The 25,664-nt window shown below is 47.7% G+C and overlaps 1 protein-coding gene across 2 annotated transcripts in view; it reads right to left on the reverse strand.

Annotated features, from left to right (window-relative positions):
* Window positions 1-25,664, reverse strand: part of CREB5 (cAMP responsive element binding protein 5) — a 384,506-nt gene that overhangs the window by 121,847 nt on the left and 236,995 nt on the right. Inside the window, exon 1 of one of the 2 annotated variants that reach the window (XM_045828304.1) lies at window positions 6,412-6,453. The exons of the other annotated variant lie outside the window; for it this stretch is intronic. Coding sequence (XP_045684260.1) covers window positions 6,412-6,422 — 11 coding nt within the window. The 5' untranslated portion in view covers window positions 6,423-6,453. Of the gene's footprint in view, window positions 1-6,411; window positions 6,454-25,664 lie in introns of those variants that run through there. 2 annotated transcript variants of the gene reach the window in all.

Here is a 25,664-nt window from a genome sequence, read left to right on the forward strand (position 1 = left end):
CAGTGACTCGGGCCCCAAGGAGGGCAGAGCGGCGGAGCCAAGTGGGTGCCCAGGCCTCTCTGCCATGGCAGCCCATGAGACCAGCTCCACATGACTTCCACTCCTTAAAGATCCTTGACTTAAAAGAAACAAAGTGTTCATAGGCTCCTCACACACAGTAACTTGTGGTAGCCACTCCAGCGTATAGAGCGCGGCCTCTCTGCCCCATTTTCTACCTGCCATTAAGATAAGTGATAGAATCTATGCATTAATACAGCGGGCCCCAACCTTTTTGGCACCAGGGACTGGTTTTGCGGAAGACAATTTTTCTATGGACCTGGGTGGGGGGATGGTTTTGGGATGAGTCAAGGGCATTACATGCAAGCTCACCTCCTGCTGTGCGGCCCGGCCCCCAACAGGCCCTGATGATACCGGTCTGCAGCCCAGAGGTTGGGGACCCCTGCATTAATAGATACCTTGGTATTCCTTTGGAGCCTTAGTATTATTTTTTTCCAGGCTCAGCTCTTTTTTTTTTTTTTTTTGGACACATCCGGTTCTATTTCAGTCATTCCAGACAGCAAGGAAAAAAATCCTAAGGTAGAACTCAGTGTCTGGTACCGTGTGGAGGAAAGGGAGACTGCTGAGAGCTCGATGAGTCCTGGCTATTGTATAACTACCGTCGCCTTCTCCACAGTGATTCGAACTATTGATTAATTCTGCTTGGGTGCAGTGGTGCTCCATCAATCATTAAACAAGCTCTCCTGCCAGGGTAGGTGCAGGAGGAAAAGATGTATGGGCGTGTTATAAAGTGAATGTGTATTACGCAGTGGATTTTGGAGCGCTAAGACAAGTCAATTTCTGGTTTCAAGGATGTCACGGACTGCCGTTGTTGCAACCCGAACCCGTGAGATACACACGCCGCAAAGCGCCGAGCCCGACAGCCTGCATGGTCAACCGCCTGGCCCAGTCTGTTGAGAAATCACACACTTCAATTCGGGCCACAGGATTTTCCTTGGCCCGGCCCACACTGATCAACGCCCGCCCCTTTCCCTTCCTCCCCCCCCGCCCCGCCCCCCCGGCTATTCCCCACATCCTCGCAGGCAGGACCACTCCCTCGGGGCCTTATACATACATCTTTCTGCAATTCAATGCCTAAGGAGTCCCTTTTGAAGGTCAGAGGCCCATGAAAACGAAATAAAAGGAACAGAAAGGAGAAGCCTGGGTTTCATCCACTGCTTCTTTTTTTTTTTTTTTTTTGAAATACAGTTCCAGATTTGCCCAACCCACTTTCTGTCAGGCCCGTGATAGTGCCCACTGTCAAGTCCACACGAATTTCTGCCTCTTCCTCTGGCCTTCCTGGCAAATGCCCACCAAGTTAAACCCGAGACAACATTTCTCCCCCGCAGCTTCAGCCAGCCTAGTGCCATTTCCAGCACAGACCCGGGGATCCTGGAATGGACCACTGGGTGTAGGAGGTCCTGGGCCCACTGCTCTGATACAGTTCTACCACCTTCACCGTCATCCCACTTTCCCACTTGCCACCTTGGAAATTCCCTCCTCTTCAGTCTCTAACACGGCATTTTTTTTTCACCACCAGAAGAGATACATGAAACAGAGCAGCAAGCTTAAAAGGTAGCCTTACCCAACGAAAGATACACACATATGCTATTCCAAAGATAAACTTCCAGTCAAGCCAGGAGTGGAATCCAGTTCTCACGACCGAACTCACTCATCTCCATTTCACTTCATTTCCCCATTCACAAAGCCACAGAGGAGCATGAATGGGGACGCGAGGGTCCTTTCTCCAGCCTGCATTATTTGCATCTCCCCCTCCGCGCAGGTCGCTGGAAATTTGGCAGGTTCTAACCGGACTAGTTCTCGACCGCTGCCTGCCCCCCGCCCTTTAATCGGGATGGTACTTTTCCTTCCATTTCTAGTACTGGACATAATCTCAGACCTGTTGGATGTTATGAATAAAAAGAAGGCATAAGATAAGAGAGGCTGGAGAAGGCCGAAGGCGGAGCGACACCGAGAACAGAGGCCTCGTTAGAGCCGGACATCAGTCACCTGCAGCAGAGACTTCCCCAGGAGGACCCCGTCCCGTCATCCTCATGGTGGCAGCGGCTAAGCCTCAGTCCCTGTGACCGTGCTGCATGCCAGGGGCCTCCACGGGCATCTCCGCCCTGCACAGCTGCACGTGGTGGGGATGGGTGTCCTCGCGTCACAAAGATAGGAACCGCGGCACAGAGCGGTGAAGTGGCTTGCCAAAGTGACACAACTAGTAAGTGGAAGAGTAGTTTCAGCCCAGTCCTTCTGACGCCCCACCCCCCAAAGCCATGACACTCTTTTCAGGAGACCCCACACTCGTATCTGACCAATAGAAGCCTGCTTTCCTGGCGTCACCCCTTCTTCCTGCCGCAGACGCGTGCACCAGGAAAACAACGGGAGGGCACGAGGAAGCATGCTGAGCGCAGCGCTGGCTTACGGTGGGGCGGTGGCCACTCGATGTCCCTCTGCTTTGTGCCTGGCACGTGGAGGGGATAGATCTGTTCCCCTTCTCTTGTGCCACCAAAGCTTTGCCTCCCCTTCACCTGCTAACAGGTGAGGCATGGCTTCAGGGACCCCCTGTGGAGAGCGAAGCTGCCACACAGGCTGTGCCCCAAGGGCACACGAAACATCAGCAATGTCACCAAGATGCCCCCCTGACGAGCACAGCCATTAGACCCCTGACGGTCGTGACATTGGGGGACAGTTGGCCAGTGATGGAGAGCTAGACCCAGTGCGGACTGGACGTGAGGGGTTAGAGTGTGTGTGAACTAGGGCAAGTCTGACCCTCAGTTTTCACATCGATAAAAAACACACACACACAAATAGGCACAAGTAAAACTGAAAGGAGCTGAATGAGAGCAGGGGGTCATATCAATGGCAGTGAACTGGTTGTGATACTGTACTGTAGTTTTTGCAAGTTGTTACCATCAGGAGAAACTGCTGAAAGGGTATACAAGATCTCTCTATGTCATTTCTTATAACTGCATGTAAGACTACACTTATCTCAGTTAAAAATTCAACAAACAAATGACAATAATTGCCTTGGACAGTGTGGCTCAGGTGGTTGGAGTATCATCCTGTGCACCAACAATGGTGTGGGTCAGGGCACATACCTCGGTTGCAAGTTTGATCCCCAGTTAGGGCATATACAAGAGGCAACTGATCAATGTTTCTCACACTGATGTTTCTCTCTCTCTCTCTCTTTCTTAGTCTTTCTCTTAAAAATCAATAAACAGCCCTGGCTGGTGTGGCTCAGTGGATTAAGTGCCAACCTGTGAACCAAAGGGTTGTTGGTTCGATTCCCAGTCAGGGCACATACCTGGGTTGTGGGCCAGGTCCCCAGTAGGGGGCGCTTGAGAGGCAACCACACATGGATGTTTCTCTCCTTCTCTGTCTCCCTCCCTTCCCCTCTCTAAAAATAAATAAATAAAATCTTTTTTAAAAAAAATCAATAAACATATCCTCAGGGAGTGAGGATTAAAAACAACAACGATAATCAAAACAAAAACTCCAAACAAAACAAAACAATCACCAAATAGTGGAGCTAATGGTTCTCACCCCTCTAGGTTACCATGGGAATGAAGGGAGGTAACAGCAGTCTGCCTCAGGATCCCAGCTGGGCTCCAGCTCCTGCCTGGCCTGCGTCTCTGCCCGTCCCAAGCGGGACACTTCTGATCATGGGTGAGCAAGTCAGAGCCAAGTCGGCACAAACTGTAATGCTCTAAAAAAAGAGATCACGCTCCCTTGATTCCTGAAGAGTCCCCAGCGCGGGCTTGGCTCTCGTCAGACTTTGCCCAGTGACTAATAACCTTCATCACTGGTTTTGTCTCAGTTCGGGGTCACCCCCCTTTCCCCCAGAGAGGCATCACTGTGGTCCTTCCCCTATGCACAATTAAGCCGAGTCCATAAATACACTGCTTTACAATAAGGCTACTACCCTGGAATTTGGCTTCAGAAGAATAGGGATATTGTTTGGAAAAAAATTATCTTTCTAACAAGCCCATATAGTTTGGCCTTTCGTGTTCTTTGAAGGTTTTACAATGTCGCCTTCAATCTCATCTAAAAAGCCAAGTTTATGTTAAAATTACAGAAACATATCAAGGAGTCATGCAACCTTTGGGGGAACAAATTCATTGCAATTACGGTTCTGCATCCTATGAGCAACTGAAGCATGAGTGCCCCCTGCATTTTTGGCACTGTTCCATGCATCTGAGGACATAGGGGGTCTTTGAGAAAAGTGGACTGGGTCTAAATAAAACAGACCCTTCATCCTGGCACTCTCTGACGGACTCACCCATGTCAGGGACTTTCATGGAGGACGCCTTGCAGGTAGCACTGGAAAATTAAGAATTTCACCACAAAAGACGTCTTCATGCCAAAAAGCAAAACCAAAACCGACCTTCAAGGTGGGGAAAGACACGTTCTTTTTCGCTCTGCCCATTCATTTCTTTTAAGGCACTCATTCCCTTTGACTTCAAGTGTGCATTGCTCTGAAAAACCATGACAAACACCTTTTAGCCATACTTGTACAGACACAGGCACAGGACGCTCGAGCTGAGAGGTCATCTCAGAGTGGTGCCACGTGTGGGGGAGGGGTCACAGCCCGCCTGGTCTGCTCTTTCCTTTTAAAATAGAGCCCAGAAGGTTTCAGTGACTTGCTCAAGGTCATCAGGATCGACACTCAAGCCTCTTGACCTCCACCATACCAGGCTGTGTCTTCCAAAAAGTACCCTTGACTTCCCTCCCTCCCCTTCCACCTCTTCTCCCAAAAGGAAGGGAGAAGACCCATAAAAGTCATGAGGAGTGATATCCCAAACATGCATCTAAAAACACGCAAAACATAAGCACCTTTCGGTATGCGCCTCGTGCCTCAGTCTGCATCCAGCTCTGTGATGATCGAGCCTAACTGAGCCCCAGGAGTTCTGGAGTAGCCAGGAGGCAGGGGTCTCGCTCTCCGTGGGCTGGCTCCCTGCTTGCACAGAGCTCTGGTTTCTAACTATCTAGTAACACTGGATGGTTTCAGATAGCGCGCAGCCCAGGCAGTGCATCCCAGTACTAAATATATTTCATGAAACACACAGAAATGTGGTAATAATTTTCAAGCTGTAAAAGTCTCTCTCTCTCTCTGTGCCCACACTAGATCTTTACAGCATCAAGAACAACATCATTTTCCTCCCTCTCCATGTATTTCATGTAAATTCCTTACTCGCAGTATTAACTCACTCTTTCTGGACAAATCAGTCAAGAAGTGATCATCATCCCTGCCACAAGGGTGGCAGATCACTTTAAAATTAATTTGAGAACCTGAAAGTTTTTAAGGATAGCCCTGGATTAAGTTGACGGCCACGTGAAACAACAGAAAGTTAAAATTCTCAAGCAAATTGCACCACTGCGGTTAACTTTAGCTGAAATGAGAGGTGAAAGACGGCAGGTACTTCTGAGGGTCATCATCTGTTAGTTACTTAAAAAAAAAAACCTACGGTGTATTCTGAATAATAAATGCAACAGCCAACTCTTCCTACTCAGCACAACACACCAAATAGTTTTCCAGGCATTTGCAATTCACCAGTTACACTCAGAAAGCCACCCCCCCACTCCTACTGTCACTTCATGTTGACCTTTTATGAAAAGACAACTGTTTTGAGCCATTTAAGAAAAAGAGAGAGGGAAAGAGAGAGAGAGAGAATCCTGGTAGAAAATAATGCACAGCTGTGACAATATCATAATATCACTTTTAAAATATCATAATATAGTTTTACTTTTAATAATAAAAGATAAAAAAGGGGCGTCTGTGAATAATTAGAGATTGCAGTCTGAAGCCAGTTACAGTCACTGCAATTGATAATAAACTGAAAACCCCTTGAGAGCAGGTAAATGCTTTGCAACCCTGACCCCCTTGCTCTCACATTACTTAACTACCCTGCGGTTCTTGCATTACATCACCATTCAAGCGATTGGTTCCTGCATTTTAACTCTCTCCCTGTCTCCTCCGATTAGGAGCGACACCGCCGCAAAGAAACTTCGCCGGAGTTTGCGCTTTCTCGCTTCGCTTTTTTTTTTTTTATCTGCGGGCCTCTCCGCTCCTGCCGCTCTGCCCGGCTCTGCCTGTTTTCCCCAACCCGGCCTGGCTTCAGCGCATTCAGGTCGCGGTGCTAGAACAAAAACTCGTCTCCAAGTGAAAAGAAATGCTTCCTCGGGACCAGAAGAGGAGCGGAGGGGCTGGGGAAAGAGGAGAAGGAAGAGGAGGAGAAACAAAGACGGGCAGAAAGGGGAGAAGGAAGAGGAGGAGGAGGATGAAGACTCAAGACAAGAAAGCAGTCGGGGGTGGGGTGGGGGCCAAAAATGTATAAAATCAGAAAAAAGAAAATAAAATGAAAAACAAACCTCATGGACATCACTGAGGCTGAATTCCCTCCTGAGGTGCAGAACATGAGAGCTCTGGAATGAGTGTGTGTAGAATTTGAGCCAAAGCTTAACTAGCCTGAGTGAGTCATATCCTTCCCACTTGATTCCAGGCCAAGCGATGATGTAATGCGCTGGCCCTTCTCTAGCGCCGAGCTCTGGCGCTCTCCCTCGCTCCCTCGCTCGCTCTTTCTCCTGGGCTCGCCCTCCTCCCCCTTCTCCCTTTTAGCTCAGTGCTTGGTGAAGTCACCATTTAAATCTGGCAGAACTGAAGCAAAAACTTCAATGTAACCAAAACAGCCCCAGGCCGAGTTCCAGACTCGGAGAGCTTTCCCGGTGCGATTGCCCTTAGAAACGTGTAAACAGAGGGGGAAACAGTGCCGCCCGGGGTTGGCCCAGCGGCCGCCTCGCGCTCAGACGGGGACCGGCAGTTCTGCTGGCTCGGATCCACGGGTTCCGAGACAATTTTTGAAAGTTACTGCTTAAACAATGCCCGTGTGTTTGGAGAAAGGGCAACCGCCACAGAGACACACGGGGAGATGAGTGAGAGACAGCAGGTTGGGGAGATGCAGTGGGAATGAATAACTAAGACAGGTGACCAGCCCAGGCTGACGGCAACAGGGTTTCTGTGGCCCAGGGCTGCCTTTTTTTTTTTTTCCTGGAGCCGGATGGGATTTTCTGTTGCTGAATGCCAACCCCCAAGCCTCCAGAGAGTTCCCGTCTCTGACCCCCACCGCCCACCCCCACCCCCGACAACAAGGGCAAACGCACGCGCCTGCCTGGGTCTGGAGCCACCTAGAACCGGGAAGTCACAGTCACTTCTCCGTTGGCCCCTATGGGTGCGGAAGGGAAAGGGACCCCAGCTGCCAAACACCAAGTGTGTCGCTCTGAGATGAGCACCCCACTTTCCAGTGAGTCGTCCACAGAGGCGGGGGCGGGGGGGGTGTAAAATATGTCCCCCCTTCAACTGAGGACGGGCTATCTGCCCTGCTGCACTTGCTGGGGGTGCTGCTGCTGCCGTGTGGCTGGCTGGGAGCTGGGAGGATGCAGGCAGAACAGACAGTGTGTGTGTCTCTTTTTAAATTACAGGGTGAGGAAAAGCAGCCTGGGGTGTCGGGGGCGCGCAGTCACACAGTATCCTTCACGACTGGCTGAGGGCGAAGTCCTTTCCATGGTGGAACTGTACCCCTCTCTTCACACCTCTGCAGCAGCTCAGGACTTTCCCCAGAACAGTCCAGGCACCTGGCTGTTCTTCAGTCCCGCGTTTTAACTCTTCTCTTCTCTCCCTTTTCTCTTCCCCTCACCCTGCATGCCTCCTTCAAAAAGAAAAAAATAGAATTGTAAAAAAAAAATAGGAAGTTCACTGGAATTTTTTTTTGAATACCACAAAAGCAGAAGAAAGGGATGGGGTTGCAATCTATTTATTTATTTCTAAATAATCCTAGTCTGTTGCCACTGTCTTTTGCATCTCGTAGCTTTTGGGTCCAGCGACCGGCGGAGGGGATGCAGACTTTCATCTCTTCGTCGCCCCGTGGTAGGCAGAGACAATCCGCACTTCCAAACGCTGCTTTCAGAGAAATCTCTCGGCTTATTAAAGATGTCTGCTGCTGGGGGACAGAGCTGTTCACCGGAGTCCCTCAGAATGTAAATCACAGCTTCAGGGACTATCAACACTCAAGGTGAAGAGTTAAACAGCAAGGTTCTGGCTGACCCTGGGGCCCGGGGTGGGGAAGAGCTCTCCCCAGCAGCCTGCCCTGGAGCGTGACATCCCCAATTGATGCTGATGCCACCGCTGCACCAGTGACACCTTTATCAAGGCCGGCAGCGCTGAATTAGAGGTGATCAGCCGTAATTACAGCTGGCGCCACTGAGGCCCGTGGCTTGACAGCCGCAAATGTGGTTGTTATAAAGTTGGGTCCTCCGTGTCAGTGGCCTGTATAACTCACTTACGTCTGACTCGCCAAGCAACTATTGATTTTCCTTCTGATGCAGGGAATAAATAAAACAAAATCTGCCTTCCCTCCCGAGAGCGAGCCTCTGCACTCCCAGGCAGGTTGATGGGATTCTATGGAAACGCTTTTCTCGTTTTTATAAGAGCCTCGGACCCTGTTGATTAATGGAAAGCTACGGGCTTTCACTTTCCCTTCTCCACTCCCCACCACTGGCCTTAGTTTTCATAGGGAAATGTTTTCTTTAGGTTATTATGTGAGGCAAATCAAAATGGACACGGGGTGGAGTTTTTCACATGGACATTGTCCTGCGGTCTCAGTGGGAAAACGCTCTTTCTGGAGTTTTCCTTAGGCCAGGCACAGGGGCTGGGCCACACTGCTGGAGAGTGCGCCCCACCCCCCACCCTGGCTGCTTTCTTTTTTCTGTGAGGTGGGCGAAAGGAGCCCGGGGGTGTGGTGAAGAGCACGGGAAGGTGTTTTTCCTGTGCCTTCCTAGGAAAGTACCAAAGAAGATGGGACATCTTTGACCGCAGCCAGGGCCTCTCGGGGGATACACAACATCTGGGCCCCTGCCAGGGGGAGGAGGGGATGAGGGGTTCCAAGGTGGGGAGGGCGCCTCTGATACAGGAGTGAGGTGGCCAGTGGGTTTGGTGCCTGGGACCCGATGATGACGGTGGTGCCGTTAAGCTTACAGTGTGCCGAGACACGGTGACATTCCAATAAAACCTTCTGGAGTGCTGGCCTGAGTTAGAATCCATTTCAGAGTTCAAAGGGGTCTGAGTGTTGACATTTGCACTTGCCGGCCCGAGCGTGAGTACCTTCCCGCCATCCCAAACCGGCCATGCTCCCTGGCTGCTGGGTTTCTCTCCACTTGAAGAGCAACCCTGCTTTCCCACTTGCCTTCCTGTGAGCAGCTAATGAGAGAGAATATCCTGTCCCCAAAAGGAAATTCCCCTCCAACTGAAAAGGACTCAAGAGCTTCCTTTTCGCCCATTTGGCCCTCTCCTTGCCTCTCCCCCCCACGGCCCCCTCCAAGTCCTAACTGCTCCTCTGAAGAAGGGGGGCTGTGCAGATAGGGGCTGTAAGATGCTGTAATTCCAGCGGGATCCTTCTTAGAAGTAGCCCCCAGCCAACAGGCTGGGCCTCCAGATTAGCTGGCTCGCTCAGGAATGCTTGCAACACCCTCCCTTCAGAACGTGTCATCCTTGGGGACAGGGTGGTGGGTACCGTGCAGCTGTTCGGTGTAACTCATGCACATGCTCCCGGCTCCTGCTGAAATGCTCGGCTCCAAAGACGTGGAAACCTCGGAGATTTGAGCTCAGAGCTCAGAACGCGTTTGGACCGTCTCCAAAACAACCCACTAGAAAAGGCACAAGTTGGGCTGCGGGAGCGAGGGGCTCAGCAGCTGAAAAAGGCCGAGTAAAGGGAACTTCGCGTGCTCGCGGCGAATGTCTGGGCGCACTCATGGAAGCGCATGGCAAACAGGAGACACAATGACCGCCCTTCCTAGAGAGAGCCGATTCTTTTTTTTCCTCTGGATTTGAATTTATTCTCCTCAAGGAAAAGCATACCATCTTCTTGCAGACGTTGTTTTTAAAATTTAACCCGTGATTCCCACAGTCCCAGTGGAGCTGGAGGGGCCAGATAATTTCAGAGTCAAATAAGCTGTAATGACTATCACATGGACCCGGCCATAAACCTAGTATTAAAAATTATTCAGAAAAAAAGTGGCATCTCTTCCTTTTTTAATTTACAATAACCAGCCAGGTGGTTTTCTAAGGCCTCCTCTGCAAATTGCTTCCAGCGAACCTTCCGGTCACAGACCACTGCACACCCACGTGCTGTCACTCAGCATTCCCTTCAACTTGGGTGTCCCGTGCTTTCACAGTGGCCAGAGGCTGAGGGGCTGTCTGGGCGAACCTCTGCAGCACACATCCTGAACTGCGGGAGATTAGCAGGTTTAGATGATTGGGCCGGCTATGGGCAGCTCCCAGCAACCGCGCCCAGGGTGTAATCACGGGAGTGGCCTCCCTTGGTTACCTCTATCTTGTATCTGCTGCGGCTCCTGCCACCCAGCCCTGGCACCCAGTACCCTCAGGTGACTTGCTGGCCTTTCCTGTGTCAAAACCTGTTGGTAATGTTCTGAAGCGGCGGTGCTGAACGTGTGACTCAGACAAAGGAATGACTTTCTAAGGATGGAGGCATCAAGAAACCTTAGGGGTAGGTATTGGGAAGTTACAAGAACCTTTGATCAGCCCTAAAATATCATCACTGATTCTGTCTGCTTGGGGTTTTTTTCCCTCTAACTTCTCTGTCTTCAAAATGTGCGTGTCTTTGCATCACTCAAACCTATCACAGTGTCTGAAAGGCAGCGGGCACTCAATGAATATTTGTGGAATAAATGAATGTGTGAATGAATGATTCCTTAGCTCGGGCATTACCTTCTTCTCCGCGGAGGCCTCGCTGGACAACCAGGCTGGGGCACAGACTGGACTTATCCCTCTCCGCATCCCTCACACCTAGTAAGTGCCTGACCAAAACACAGTAGGTCCTCAAGAAACGTGGCTGACCCTGAAGTGGTGGCAACACAGGCTGCTCAGTCTTCTACAAGTCTTTTTCCTCCTAAAAGTTTTCCTTTCCCTTTTGCATTCTTAAGTACACTTTTTCTATGGCTTCCTTAAGATCTGGAACATCTAGGAGAGCTGGAATAATAAAACCATCCCAGGAGATCTGGCTGGCCTTCTCCACCCCTGCCCCATGCCATTTCTCCTTGAAGGGCCCTAGACTCCTCTTGTTCTCCTTTCCCTGGCTCCAGATGGCAGCAACACCAGAAAGAGCACCCCGAGGTTCTCAGAGCAGCTGGCCCTAGACTAGTTTCGCCAGTTGCAGACATGAGGCAGCCAGGGGAATGGAAACCTGAAGCGTGAAGAACTGACACGCTCCTCTCGGTTGGGGTGCCGGTCGCACGGTTGATGGGGCAGCCTAAGGAAAGGGAGACTGCCACGGGGGCTCATTCATCCCCCAAGCAGTGCCTGTGTCTGCTCTAAGCTGTGGTCCCCACAACTCAGCGTCGGGACTGCAGAAAGAAAACAAACAATGGTGGACCGCAGGAGGTTCGAACAGTGGTGGGGAGAGATAGATGCAGGCGTTCTGGTGTCGAGTGGATCGGGGCCACGGCAGGCACAGAAGTGAACGGGGCTGGCTGAGGAGCGATTCCTCTCGGGAGAGGGAGGCCACTGTGAAGGAGAGAAGGAGCCTCTACCACAGGCTCTGTGGGTAACTGTGCCGAATTCCCACTGTCCCTTTAGACACAGCGTGGTGACTGGAAGAGTCTAAGGTAAAACAAATGGGGCGCCGGGGGTGCCACGTTTAAGGAGGTGCTCACTCTCGGGGCTGTGCAGTCCCACGGCCCTGAGAACCACTGCCTCCTTAGAGGTGGGGCTGTGGGCGCCGCCCTCGTCTCCCCTGGTGCAGGCCCTGAGCTGGGTGGTGAAGACGCGCTGCTTGCTGTGTACTCATGAGCACTCCCAAAACTAGTGCAATAACCTTGGGAGGCGCTCTGGGTCTACCCGGCCAGCTGGGGGGAAGGAGGTGGTGCCTGAGATGGATTGGACTTTCTCTTGGAAGTATCCCGTTCATCGAGCTTACCCTCTTGACGTCACGTCCTTTAGCTAGCCATTCCATTTCTCCCCATGTATTTGTTGCTTATGTGAAATACCAAGGTCATGGCCTTCTCGATCCTCCATGCTAGAATTTGAGGAAATTGATCCCTCCCATGTTTTGTAGCTATCATATCAATCTTAATGACATACATAATAATGCATGCATATACACATATACATATGTTTACATATGTACATATGTGAATATACACGTGTGTATATATACACCAGTAGTTGTCATCATTAGCCAACATTTATTGAGCACATATTCTGTGCTGTGCATTGTGTTAATAAGTGTCCCACAGACATTAGTTCTTTCCATCTTTTCAGTAACACTATGAAGTAGGCACTTTCCTTATCCCCATTTTATGGATGGAGAAACCGACTCGGGGGACTTGGTAAGCTGCCTACATGCCCCAGTGGAGCTGAGACCTGAACTAAAAGTTGCCTAATGCCAAGGTCAGGGATGTGACCATGTCCCCTCACTATTTTGTGTCAGTGCAAAATAGTCACTTTTTTGGAGTCACCTTCCGTAGCCCAGCTGCTCCTGGTGACCTGGGTTAACCTGTGGCCAGAAGCAAGCAAGGTTCTGGGCGCAAACCAACCGTGATAGGCAGGGTGAGTCTCAGGAGCTTCCTGGTTCTGATCAGCGGGGGTTTTCAAAGGAGGAGAGGAGGGGCAGAAGCAGAGGAGAACGGAGTCTTGTTATGGCATAACGTCAAAAAAAAAAAAAAACCAAGAAAGGCAGGTCGCCCCCTCAGGTGATCGGATGGTGTTGCCTGGCTTCACCGCTCACCTGGCCTTCCCCACCTCCCGTCACACTCTGAAACCTGGGCCGGGCCCCATCTCGAACCAACAGTGCGGAGGCCATGCCTGCAGCTGTCCAGGCACCCTCACACTGCTGGTTCCTGGGGCCCATTCCTTCCTGACGGGTCTCCCCATCTCTCAGGGAGAAAAACGTGTGTCTGCCAGATCCTGATGCTCATTGGCTGAGGATTCACGTCTGGATTACTTATCTCTCTGCACATTACACATTCAAACCATTGGGAGTCTCTTTTCTGAATATTTGCCCGCAAATACTTTGCCCTTGCACAAAAAGGCGTTCTGAAAAAAAGAGTCCTTACAGCTTTAAATGATAGCCCTGAACATACATACACTCCACTGGCTGTTTTTATTGTTCAACATTTTTAAATTAAAAGAACGACAAAAGTAAGAATGAATCTGAAGAGGTTTTGAGGTCATTAGAAGCAAAAAGGAAGACTGACCTCTTCCTTTATATTTATATTTGTGGTTTCTTTGCTTTTTACAGCGAGTCCAGCTGGAGGGCTCTGTGTGAGTTTAAAACTGATCCCCCTCCTCGGAGCAGAGAAGTTCAAGTTCACCAGCGGATTATTCAAGGGCTCTGCTTGGAGAATGAACCCTCCAACACGTTTGCCTGGAGGGGATGAGAGGAATTTAAAAAAAACACAAAACAATAAAAACCCAAACCTGAAGCTCTCGGCCTTCCAAATGAAATTATCTCTGTTTTTATTAACAGAGCCCCTGAGTTAAAAAGTTGGTTTTGATAAGAGAGAATAAAGGAAAGAGAAAACTGCTGACATAATATTTTGGTTTCCAAACCCACTTCCACAGTCCACTGTCCCTCTCAGGCCCATGCGAGACCCTGGTAGCTGCGCGCACACCGGGATCCCAGATGGGAAGGTGCGGCCGGTCCCACCTCGCGCTGCCGGTCCGCTCGGAACGCGAGAGCCCGATGGCAGTGACGCTCGCATACGCATCAGCATATGCTTCTGCCTCTGCAGCAGTGCAGTGCCGTGTGAATTATAAATGACTTAGTCTTGTCCTCCCCAATCCTATGGGGGAAAATAGGTATTATGAGGTCCAAGGACAGTCTTCAGGGTTGGAAGGAAAGGACTCTAAATTTCTCATTTTTCCTAAACTTTAGAGCTCCTCTGATACTAGCAGAAAAGGAAAGGAAGGGGAGTGTTGAGCACCCTGGGGGCCCGTCTGAGGACCCATTTCCTTTTCGTAGCCACCCCAACAGGAAAGCACGCTTCTGAGCGGTGTGAGCACGTGTCTTTCTTGACGTGTCTTGAGCAACGCTCCTCCTTGAGAAGCTCACGAAACTCTGAAGCCTCCTTTTAACCACAAACCCCAGGCTAAAAATCCTCAAGACAAAAAAAAAACAAAAACAAAAACATGCTCTCTTTGTATTAAACTTCCTTTTACGGGTAAAGGAAAGCAGGCACATACGGGCGAACCTCAGTGCCTTGAAGAGTGACCCCTGGCCTGGCAGACCTAGGACACTTTCTAGCTCAGTGGGTTTCAGACTCGCTGTTCCTAAGAATCTCCAGGAGAGATTAAGTTGCCAATCTCCAGGTACTGCCGCAAACACTGTAATTGTTAAAGTGGGGCCTAACAATACAGATTTTTAACAACTCCCAGAGATTTTGATGCTAGTGATCCACACGCCAAACTTCAAGAGAAACCGAATTCTACCTGGTCATCCAGTGGTCATAGAAATAGCACATACAAATTAAACAAGAAACAGAAAACAAATACAGATACACGTATATTTTTCTCCTGCTGTTCAGGCTTGAAGGGAGCTTTAATTTTCTTTTACCTCTTATTTTTTTAAGGTAAAAAGCAAAATTACCTGCCCTAACATGATCAAATCTTTAAAAATGGGCTATAGCGGCTTTTCCAAAACAGGCTGTCTACAATAGATGGAAATAAAACATACATGTTCAGAGTAACATAACACCATCTAAAGAGTCTGTGGGATTCTGGGCTCCAGGACCCCTGATAAGATAGGGTTTCCTGACCCGGGGCTGGTTTAGCAAGGCCTTTCTCTCCTGTGTTTACTATCAGTGTTTCCAGATGTTTACTTTGCAATATTCCCAGTCTCCCGACGTGACAGTCATGGGGCCGGGGGCGGGGGGCACTTCGGGGAGGGAAAAGCAACGTCAGTGGTCGTTAAAGGGGGAACTGCATGAGACCAGCCCACCACACCTTTGGTATAGCCTGGTTCTCTTCTAGAACTTTAGTGAACCATCAGACAGTGGTCTTGGTTCTGTACAATACAAATGCTACAGAATTATACAGAGGGTCCCCTTTTCCCGTGTTCTTTACCCATCGCTTTCCCCAAAGAACGTTCGAAAAGTTTTTCGTAAGTCTGTTACTCTTAACCTTGTAACGTGCCATAAACACTTGAGAGGAGGAAGTGGCAGTCCATCCACAGACCCGAGAACAAGAGTGACCGATGAAGGGGAATGAGGATCTTGACCTGTGAGTCATCAAGGGCTGCAGCTACTAAGTGGGAATTAAGTGTCTGAATTACAATGATAGTCCTTGTACGATTTCTGTTTGACCAGCTCCCTGTCATATTAACAGCTATTGAAACGACACCACCCATAAGCCCAGGGAACAGACAAAAGGAAAAACCTTGGTAGGTGCTGAATGTCTGGGAAAATAATGTTGCAACAGGAGGTGGCAATGATGTAAGAGATAAAAGGCAATGGACATGAAAAATAATGATGATGGATAGGACAAAAGCAAAGAGGACTCTTTAAGCGCTTCTTCGGTCACTTACGACCTTTCTAGCCAGGGGCCATCATGCCCCCTTTATTGTGACACTCACTGAAGCTTTTTACATCTATTTGCTCCGGGAGGTCTGTGTCCACAGAAGGCAAAGCCTCCATGATTTGGAGAAGGAAGAGATATCTATCGTCATTAATGACGCTAATCTTTGAAAGTTTGGGGATGGCAATCCACTTTAAAGTCCTGGATACCTTTAGAAACAAATAATCTGTAACTGCCAGCAAATTGTCCTTCTCATTGAGTAGAAAAAAGAAATATCCCCCTTGTTGGTTCTTCCTAGACGTGCCAGTCTTCTCTGTCTCAGCTCGGAGACGCCGCGGTGTGCGAGAGTGCAAGTGCCCCGAGTCCCAGACTGAAACAGGACACGCAACGCACAGTTGTACGGCGTAGCGCTACTTTGCAGGGTTCGGTGTGTTGGAGTGCAGAAGGCCCCATAGCTCGGTCTGGGGCAGCTCCGTTTTAACTGGTCAGAGTTTCTGTTATTTTAACAAAGGCTGTTTGGTGTTACATAATATCTCTTGGCCGGGCCAAACCTCAGCACAATTGAGATCCCTTTGTTCTTCCCCCTTCAATCTCTCTCTCTACATTTCCTGAAGCCCTTTTTTGTCTTAGCTGGTTTCAAGCCATCTATCAAAAGATTGTTACCGATGAAGGCACATTTGCCCGGACTGTAAAACCCGAGTTGTAAGGGCTCATGGTGGCGGTGTTGGAGACGCCAGGACAGCAGATGGGATGGAAACGGTTTGGTATAAAGGTGCTGCTGCCCCTTTTGGTTCCTGGTTTCAGAGAAAAAGCAGAAAACAAAACAAGGTCTCAGACCTCAGGAAGACAGCGTTCTAATGTCGAATGGATAGAAAGAGATGACGAACAAGGAAACAACTAAATAAATAATCATAGACAGTGATAATTGCTACTAAGATAAAAGCACAAGGATGAGCCTGGAATTCGGGGCGCGGCGGCGATAAGGTGTTCGGGCGAGTGCCGGGCACAGACAGGGCAGTCCACCCGAGAGCCGAATGACGACACAGAGGCATGAGTGTGCCTAGGGAAGAAGAGGTTGCAGAGGGGACAACCTGGATAAATGGCCCAAGGTGGGAGAGAACTTCGTGTGTTCCCTGAATGGAAAGGCAGCCACGGGCGGAAGGAGAAAGAGACGGGAAAGAGCTAACCTGGGAGAAGTAGGTAGGGGTCTTGCGAGCCACAGCAAGGAGCTTCTACTTTATTTTAAGGCGAAGAGAAACCATAGGAAAGTCTAAGGAAGAAACTGACATAATCTGATTTTTTATTTTGAAGACGTTGCATTAAGAGCTGAATGGAAAATGGATTGTCAGAGAGTAAGAATTCAAGTTTGGGGAACAATGAGGAGATTCTGCAGCAGTCTGGGTGCATGCTGACAGAGGCCTGCACGAGGCCGGTAGCAGAGCACGTGGGTGAGAGGAGGGCAGAACCAGGCCAGGCTGCCATAAAGCCAGCAGCACGACCCGGGCTGGCCACAGGAGCGAGTAAGAGAAGGAATCAATTGAAGCGGGCTCTGCATTTTTGACTGGATCACGTGGGTAAATGCTGTTCCTTAATTTACGGTGATGAAGCAGGTGGGTTTGCGGATGGCTTGGGCAGGATCAAGACTTTTGCTTTGGAGAAGCTAACTTTGAGATGAGAGTGACAGGCAGTTGGAGCAATCGCAAAGGCAGAGGGGTAGGGACGGCTGAGCTCCGCAGGGGGGTCAGAGTTGTGGCTTTCCATTGGGGATTGATTTTGATTGACCGTCTTTAAAGCCACAGACTGTGGGAGTCTCAGAACTGAGTCACGCAGGACACTTAAGTAAGAAGTGGGCAGAGGAGGATTAGCTAATGAGGTGTGAGGAGAACCTGGAAGGAGGCGAGGGAGAGCCCTGGGAGTCAGGGGGAGTACCACAGCCCCTTCGGATGACCGAGAAGTTCGAATTTGTTCAAAATCACCTCTTCAGTCATTCCTGTAGCTGTGTTCTGCCTAGGAGAGGATTAAAAGGAGAGGGAGACTTGGCCGCACGAGAGGACAGGCCTCCTTCTCTCTACCTCCTTCCTGCAAAAACTCCGCCCCTCCTCATGGCTGCAAATAGTAAGAGAGAAATTCCTGTAATGCAGAAAATTTGAAGTTTTATTTCAAGGGACAAAAGATAAGACACTTTAAAAACATTGTACGTGGGCCTCAAAGCTTTTTGATGCCCTCGGCTGGGCAACCTTTCCTTTTACAATGGTTGTTCATGGGGTAGTTTAAACACGTCTCTGTAAAAAAATAGTTTTCTATTACCAAGAAACAAACTTCCAGTCAATGAAGCCTTCTGCTGTATTCATTACCATTTTGGGGATTTGGCAGAAATGATACAGCTGAAATTATCCATGCGCATTAGTTGGAGATCTCCATTTGTCTCAAAGGCTAGTGGGGAAGATTACAAGGAAAATCCTGAATCATGTTTTTAAACAATAATCTTTACTGATGCATGTGATTTTAATAGCGCTCGGGCACTTCCCATCTTGGGGTGGTCCCGGGGTGGTTTGGGAACGTGAGCCGCTCAGGAGGTCGGAAGAGTGTTTTCTAGCAGATGTTTCCTGGAGAGAACAGGAATCCTGGGACAGTTTGCAAAAGAGCACGTGGTCCTTTTGCAAAAGAGCACGGGGCGGTCCTTTTGGAATGTGGGGTTCTACCCATATATTAGACAGGGGGCGGGGGGGGGGGTAGGGGGGTGCCTGGATTTTACAAATGAATGGAGAGATGAGAAATGCACTACCCCAAATTTCAAAAACCAACTGATACATTTTAAAATTCGAAGGCTAATTTTTATGAAAATCCTTATGTTGTTCTAGGTAAATCCAACTTTTCCTAAACAGTAGTGGCATTGGGTCTAAACACACCCCTGCCCCCACCACCCAGGGGCCCACACAACCCTAGAAAGGGCGAGGGAGGAAAGGCCTGCGGAGTGGGTGGGTGAGGGGGTGTGGGAGCCGAGGCCATCCACACAGCCAAGTGCCATAATGGTTATTTTAAATTTGGGGGAACAAGCGTAAAAATGTCCTAAAATTTTCAAATTACTTTTTTAACGCAGCCTCATAGAGTACATTAGACCACGAAGATGTTTAAATCCAACTTTGCTGATTTTACAGGTGAGTAAGCTGAGGTACCAAAACGTTGTCTTTTGCTTGAAACCACCCCAGGCCCCCTCGTGTCTACTTCAGGGCCCTTTCTGTTACCCTCTGGAGAGGCCGGGACATCTGGATGGCGGACAGAGTCTCACTCGGTGACTTCCCCGAATCCCTCCTTGGCTTTGGTCTCTCGGGGGTAGAGGCTGCGCCCCGAACAAGGTGTCAGCCAAGGGGCAGTGGAAATGGCCCGCTGAACACCAGCTGGGCCCCGGGCACTTCCCCTCCACGGGGTCAGGCCAGCCCGTCCTGTCAGTCAGCATTGGTCAGAACCTATTTCCTGGTGCGTTATTAAATGCCCTGATGTTTTTGTAACCAAATAAATGCATTATGAACAGGATACTTTCCCTACGACATCCTGGATCTGTTCTTCGACGTGGACAAAAAGCAGTAGGGACTCTGGACACAATTATGCCAATTTACATGCGATACAAGGCAATCTGTTACCTCATCTAATCCTCCTTGAACTTCTCCCGGGGAGAACGCAGAGGTCAGGAAAGTGGAATGACTTGGTCAAGGATACAGAGTTGTTAACTAGGTCTTGACTCTTTTGACATCCTTCAGTCCAGTGATTTTTCCGTAATATAATTTTTTTTGTTTGGTCTCCTGGATGTGTTATTTTATTTTGGAAAGTGATTTTAGTACTTGGTTGGCTGGTGTGGTTGGAATTCTTTTTTTTCTTTATTCATTATGTTTGTTTATTGTGGTAAAATATACATAACAAAAATGAACTATTTTTAAGTGCATAGTTCAGTGGTGTGAAGTACATGGCTGAACTTTTCAGGTAGTAAAGAACAGGAAGTGTAATAATAATTATTATAAAATAAAAGCTCATTAGTGAGTCCTTACTAAATGCCAAGCAATGGGCTAAGAGCTCATCTGCAGCGCCTCACTAAATTTTAAAAGCAAATCTGGCCGCAATTCTTATCCTTCTTTCACAAATCAGGAAACAGAAGTTCAGAGAGGTTAAGTAACTTGCCCAAGGTCACACTGCGGGCACCTAGTGGAGCCGGGCTGTTGAGTGACACATTCATACTCTAATCCGCTACACCTTCTTGCTTTTTCTCCGGGGCTGCTATTAAACAAAGCAAAGAAGAACTGAAAGGCTCAATTCTTCTTTCTTCGGTTCTCGCCCTGGTTGGAACCCTCCCATGTTGATTGGCCACTGAGCAATGTACGTGCTACCGGAATGTGAGAAGTAGTACTGGAGATGGGGAAAAAGGCCCAAAGCTTCTTCCTTCTCCTCTGCCAATCTGAAACATTTTGATCGCTCTCTTCTGATTAAAGCTGGCAACCTCTAAGGTTGGCCCGGGGTATCCAACTTATGCTTGCGCTAAAGCAAATTGTAAGAGGATCTCAGTTTTTTGAGAAGAGATCACAAAGAACAGGAAACATATTTCTAAATAGGAAGCATCTGAGTTTATTTCGCAATAAATGTCACTCAAGCAATCTCTTACACATTTTTTTGGATAATACATTGTTGTAGAAAACGTAGCTTCACCAACAAAGCAGGGTGCTATAGACCGATGGAAATAATCCGTGTACACTGTGTAAAAACGCACGTGTTATTTCTGCGTTAGGGAACTTCTCTTGTTCTCACCTGTACTGATCTGCACCCTCAGGCTTTTTGGATGGCATGTGGGAGGTATGGGGAATTAAAAACAAACTTTGGACAATGGCCTTATATTAGGTACAAATTTCCTCATGCCCTGATCTTTGTACACAAGTGTTCATGGGTGCAATAAGCTTATATTGTTTTTGGATAAACTGTCAGCTTCTCCTAGTCTGTATTAATAACCATAGAAAATACTTCCAATGACTAAAACACAGTAGCACCAAGAATCCCAAACTCAGATACTGAGTTAAGTGGTTAAGGGAGGGATACACTTAAAATCACCTACCTATTAATGGGCAGTGAACTCAAATAAGCACTTTTCAAATTATATGCCAAATGGTTTAAAAAATATCTTACTTTCTATCTACGCAGCAGAGAGCGTTCAGAAAGACAGCAGGGTGACGGGGGGATGGCAGGAGAACTGGTCCAGAAAGCGGGGTGACTGGGTGAAGAAGCTGTGGCGCATATATACATCGGATACGACTCGGCCAGGAGAAGAGATGACACACTACCACCTGGGACAACAGGGATGGATCTTGAGAATATCACGCGAAGTGAAAGAAGCCAGACAGAGCAAGTCAAGAACCATATGATTTCATTCCTATGTGGGCTATGCAACAGAAAGTACCCAATCCAAACAAGAAAAAAACGAAGAAGGAAACCTCACGGATACAGACAATGGCTTGGTGATTACCAGAGGGAAGAGGAAAGGGGGTCAAATATATGGTGATGGAAGGAGGCGTGACTTTGGGTGGTGAACACCCAATGCAATATACAGAGGGTGTATTACTGAATTGTACACGTGACCCCTATATAATTTTATTAAACAATGTCAGTGCAATACGTTTAATTAAAAAAACATTTCAAAGGAGAAAAAAAAAGAAAGCAAGAAAAAATGCCCCAGGGAGTTAGACTCCACATGGTGCCCAGTGCCCGGGTCCCCAGAGTGGCCCTCGGCTTCCGGAGAAAAGGTGCGTCTTTGCAGCCAGCACAGGAAGCAGCAGACACCGGGAGCAGGTGAAATTACAGAAACAAAGATTCTCGACACAGGAACAGACTTCCAGAGCTTACAGCTACTTCTGTTGTAGGATCTGGGTCTGCAGCTACACCACCCCCAGCCCCCACAACCCCAGGCAAAAATCCCGCCTTGCAGATAAAGTCCCATCCTGGTGTTTTGTTGTTATTTCTTTTTATCTTGAAATCATTTCTGATTTTCAGAAGAGTTGCAAAGATAGCACAGCGCCTTCCCATAGGCCCCTAACTGAGCTTCCCCTAATGTTCGCAGCTTAATTTCACCTTGGCACATTGGTCCAAACTAAGAAACCGCCGCTGGTGTAATATCATCAACCAAACTACAGACTTCGTCAGTTATTTTCACTAATTTCTTTACTTTCCCGGGATCCTACCATAATGGAGCTTTCACAATTTGATTCCCTTGATCAAAAACAAGCTCTCAATAATCTGTGTTCTTCAGTTGTTTGGCTGCATCCTATCTTTTGAGAACCATCTGTCGCTGTTCACCAACGTGAATCCGAGGTGGTGTGGCCTGAGCCGACGTGGGCACGTTTGCCTTCTCTCAGTGCGTCCTGCTCTGCCCCACGCGTGTAACTCCGTTCACGCTGTTCCCTCTGCTTGTGATGCCTCCCAGGGCTCGCGGTTCTGCCCTTCCTTTCAGGCTCAGAGTGAGCGTTTTCTGCTTCACGAAAGCGTGCCTAGCTCCTTAAGTCAGAATGTTTTTTCTAGCCCCAGAAGCTCTGTTGCACAGTACTGGCGTGCAACGCCAGTGTTTTGTGTTGCACTCTGGGGAGAATGTCACCCCGTGGGCATCAGAGCAGCCTGGGCAGCTGAGGGTCAGTAAGGAAGAAGTCCCTGACCCCCGAAAAAGTGAGGTAACAGGAGTCCCCATGCAGTGCATTTAAAAAGAAACTTCACACTCTCGTCCACTGGTCAAAGCCCAGTGCTTGAGGCATCACAATATAATTTGATTCTCACATAGGTTGAAATCCTGTCATAAAAATATTATAAAAAGAGCTCATTATTTCCTACCTATAACATTCTATTACTTTAACTGGAGTGAAACCTGTTTTCACCCAAACTTTGTTCAGAGAAAACCTAACTCTTGTAAGCATTTTTGTTTTGACTTTTGTTTTTTCTTTCCTCCTCTCCTTGCTATATTAAAGATTACAATAAGTAATTTTTCTTTTGTAGGCACACTTTAGGGGAAGACACACACACACATATATATCACTGGCTACGGCGATTGTTTTGGACTTTTATATTTATGCGTCTGTATTTTCATAATTACAACAGAATGTTATATAGTTACAGAGAGAAAAAGAAATGATTACTAAAAAAGAAGTAAAGTTTGATATCCAGAGATGTTTTCAAAACCCAGACAACGGAGAGGAATATATGATGTGACTCCTCATATTGGAAGGCCAAACACGAATTTTTTTTATTTTTGCAAATGAAAAGATGTGATACGCTTTTTATTCATTTTCTTATACATCTTTCAGCATTCAGTTAGCAAAGAAACTCAATAAAGACTGAGATCAGTACAAAGTGAGATCATGCAGTAGACCTAGGAAAGGAAACTGCATGAATTTACATATCCTCGCGATACATTCTGACACAAGTGGAGTTTTTAATAAAGATTGAAATGTGAAAAACAAAGCAACACAAAAAGTGTGATGTAATCTGACTGGAGAGAATTTTATGGAAAAGTTTGATTTCTATACATGACTCTGCAATATTTGAGGCTGGGGCAATTATGCGAGAAGACCTATGATTAACAAACAGTGTGACTAAAAAGCAGACGTGCAGTTTTTAAACCGTTAATTATCTTATACAGTGTAGCTGTTTTTCTTTTCAAAGGCAAAGCAAAAGCTCAGAAACAAATCTATTAATAAGAGCAGAATATTCGCCACTGGTAGGTTTTGAAAAGTCTAACACGTCCCTCAAACAAAAACATAAACGTGGACTAATTTCAAGTTCATTGAAGAGATGTTTGTTTTTGTTTCCCAGCTTTGTCATTTTAGGGAGACCAGCGGGGTATGACTTCAAAAATAATTGTATGGAAAACGTTTATTTTAGTTGCAAACTTAGAAATATTTTACAAGTTTACAAATAAACAGAACAAATTTTTCTTTTATGTAACACTGAGGTTTTTTTAAAATTAACTGTTTCATCTTTTTCCTTTTCTTTCTTTATTGTTTTTTTTTAAATCATCCAATGGGATTTACTTGAAAAATAATTCCAATCCCAAAGAAAATATTTAGGCAGATTTATTCATATCCTTGGTTTAATATGAATAGAAGCAGCCTAAGCATATTTCATTGAAGAAAGGAAATATGTCCACAGTTCCTCTTGCATATTAAAAAGTGCTTTTTACTCCAAAACCTCTAACCATTCTCTATCTTTAAGACTTTAACACTCACGAGTTGGTAGTTACAGCGTAGTCATAGGGATGTAGAGCACAGCACGGGGAATAGGGTAGCCAAAGTACATATACGCACGAACCACGGACATGGACAACGGGGTGGGACTGCCTGGGGGAGTGGGGGGAGCTCTATGGAAGGGGACAGAGGGAGAAAAATTGGGACAACTGTAATGGCATAAGCAACAAAATAGAATCAACAAAAGGAATTTTTACACTCTCAAAACAGCAGCTTCTAGGGAGGGGCACAGTAGCATTTCAACTGCCACCAACAAAATTCGACCGCAGTTTCAAGCGGCCAGACAGGCCGAGTGAGTAAGTGTTTACAAGGACACGCACTGAGGGCTGGTCTCCCCGATGCTGTGGCAGGCCCCGCAGTGTGTCCCCCCGGGAACGGAGCGGACGCCCCAAGTCAGAGCCTGCATCTGACAACGTCTCGATGGGGCTGGACGCATTTTCTGGGTTTCTTTAGAGAGGGTTACTCAGAGGCGAGTCAGAACTTCCTACAGGATCCCATGAGCATCCATCCCGGTTTCACTCTTCCTGTTAAAGCAGATCCCCGAATCTTAGGACAACCCAATCGGAGCAAAACGTCTGGTACCCCAGCCCCGGGACAGTCAAACAACTGCGGGCATCGCCGAGAATTTCTTGAAACGGGATGTGGCCTGCAATGGGTCCCTCCTCTTCGGTTTCTGCTGCTCCCTTCCTGTCCCCCCTCCCTTTCTTTTGGCCCACCCCCTCCCCAGCCAACTTTTAGTTTAAAATTTTAAACTCTTTTTTTTTTAAACAAACAGGCTTTGGACCGATTCTCAAAAAAAAGCTGCACCTGCATGTATAAAGGACCTGTTAACACCAGGAAAAGAAAGTGGTTTGGGACCGACTCTAGGCAGGGTACTACCCAGTGAATCATCGCTGACGCCTCCAGGGTTTCTTTGGAGGTCTCCCATAAGAACACCAACCAACCGAGCCCAGCCCTGTTCAGCTTATGAGAACTTAGCTGAAGGTGGTATGGCCGCCAGCCACATTACTCACTGGGGATATTGAGTCATATACATTTATAAGGGGTGGGCGCAGCACATTAAATATCCCTAAGGTGTTTTGTGGCTCGAAGGATGCTGCCGAGCCAGCGATGAAGCTCAATTTCTAATTCTGGGTATAACATGCGAGTTTCATCTCCACAGCACGGCACGCGCTCCTTTTTTGTTCCCTAAGGCTTTGGCAATCGCCCCGTGAAACAACGTTCACACACTTCTAAATAAGAATGTTTATTATTATATTTGTTTGAGAGATTGGAAATGAGAAATAAAAAACCAAAAAGTAAATTTCCTTAGGCAATTTAGACCGTTCGATCCACCGTGGATGGAAGGACCTTTACATGGGATTTTGTACGTGTTTAAGGTGTAAGAAACACTCCGTTCTTCCCTGTGCTTTAGCCACGCCTCTTCATTCTACTCAGCTAGGTTAGCTGCAGAAGTCAGATGATGCCGCAGTAACACGCATGAGATTCCACCAGCCATTCTGTCTTGCTTTCCACTCAGGTTGGACAAAATCTTTGCACAATGGCTTTGCAGGGAGGGGAATGAAGCACCCATTTGCTATCTCAACCACTATTTCTTAAAACATTCATTCAAGCCCTCACCCCACCCGCGCCCCCCACCCCCGCCAGATCCTTCCCAAATTTCTCTTTCTTATCAGAAAAAAAAATGGATAGAGCTTACTTTTCTGTTTTTTTTCTCTACCTTCTTTATAAAGTTCCTAAATATATTCTTTTAAGTTTCATTTAAACTGGGGCATTTG

The sequence above is a fragment of the Phyllostomus hastatus genome, unplaced genomic scaffold (genome assembly GCF_019186645.2).
Source record: "Phyllostomus hastatus isolate PE091 unplaced genomic scaffold, TTU_PhHast_1.1 phas_scaffold_78, whole genome shotgun sequence".
Lineage (NCBI taxonomy): Eukaryota > Metazoa > Chordata > Mammalia > Chiroptera > Phyllostomidae > Phyllostomus > Phyllostomus hastatus.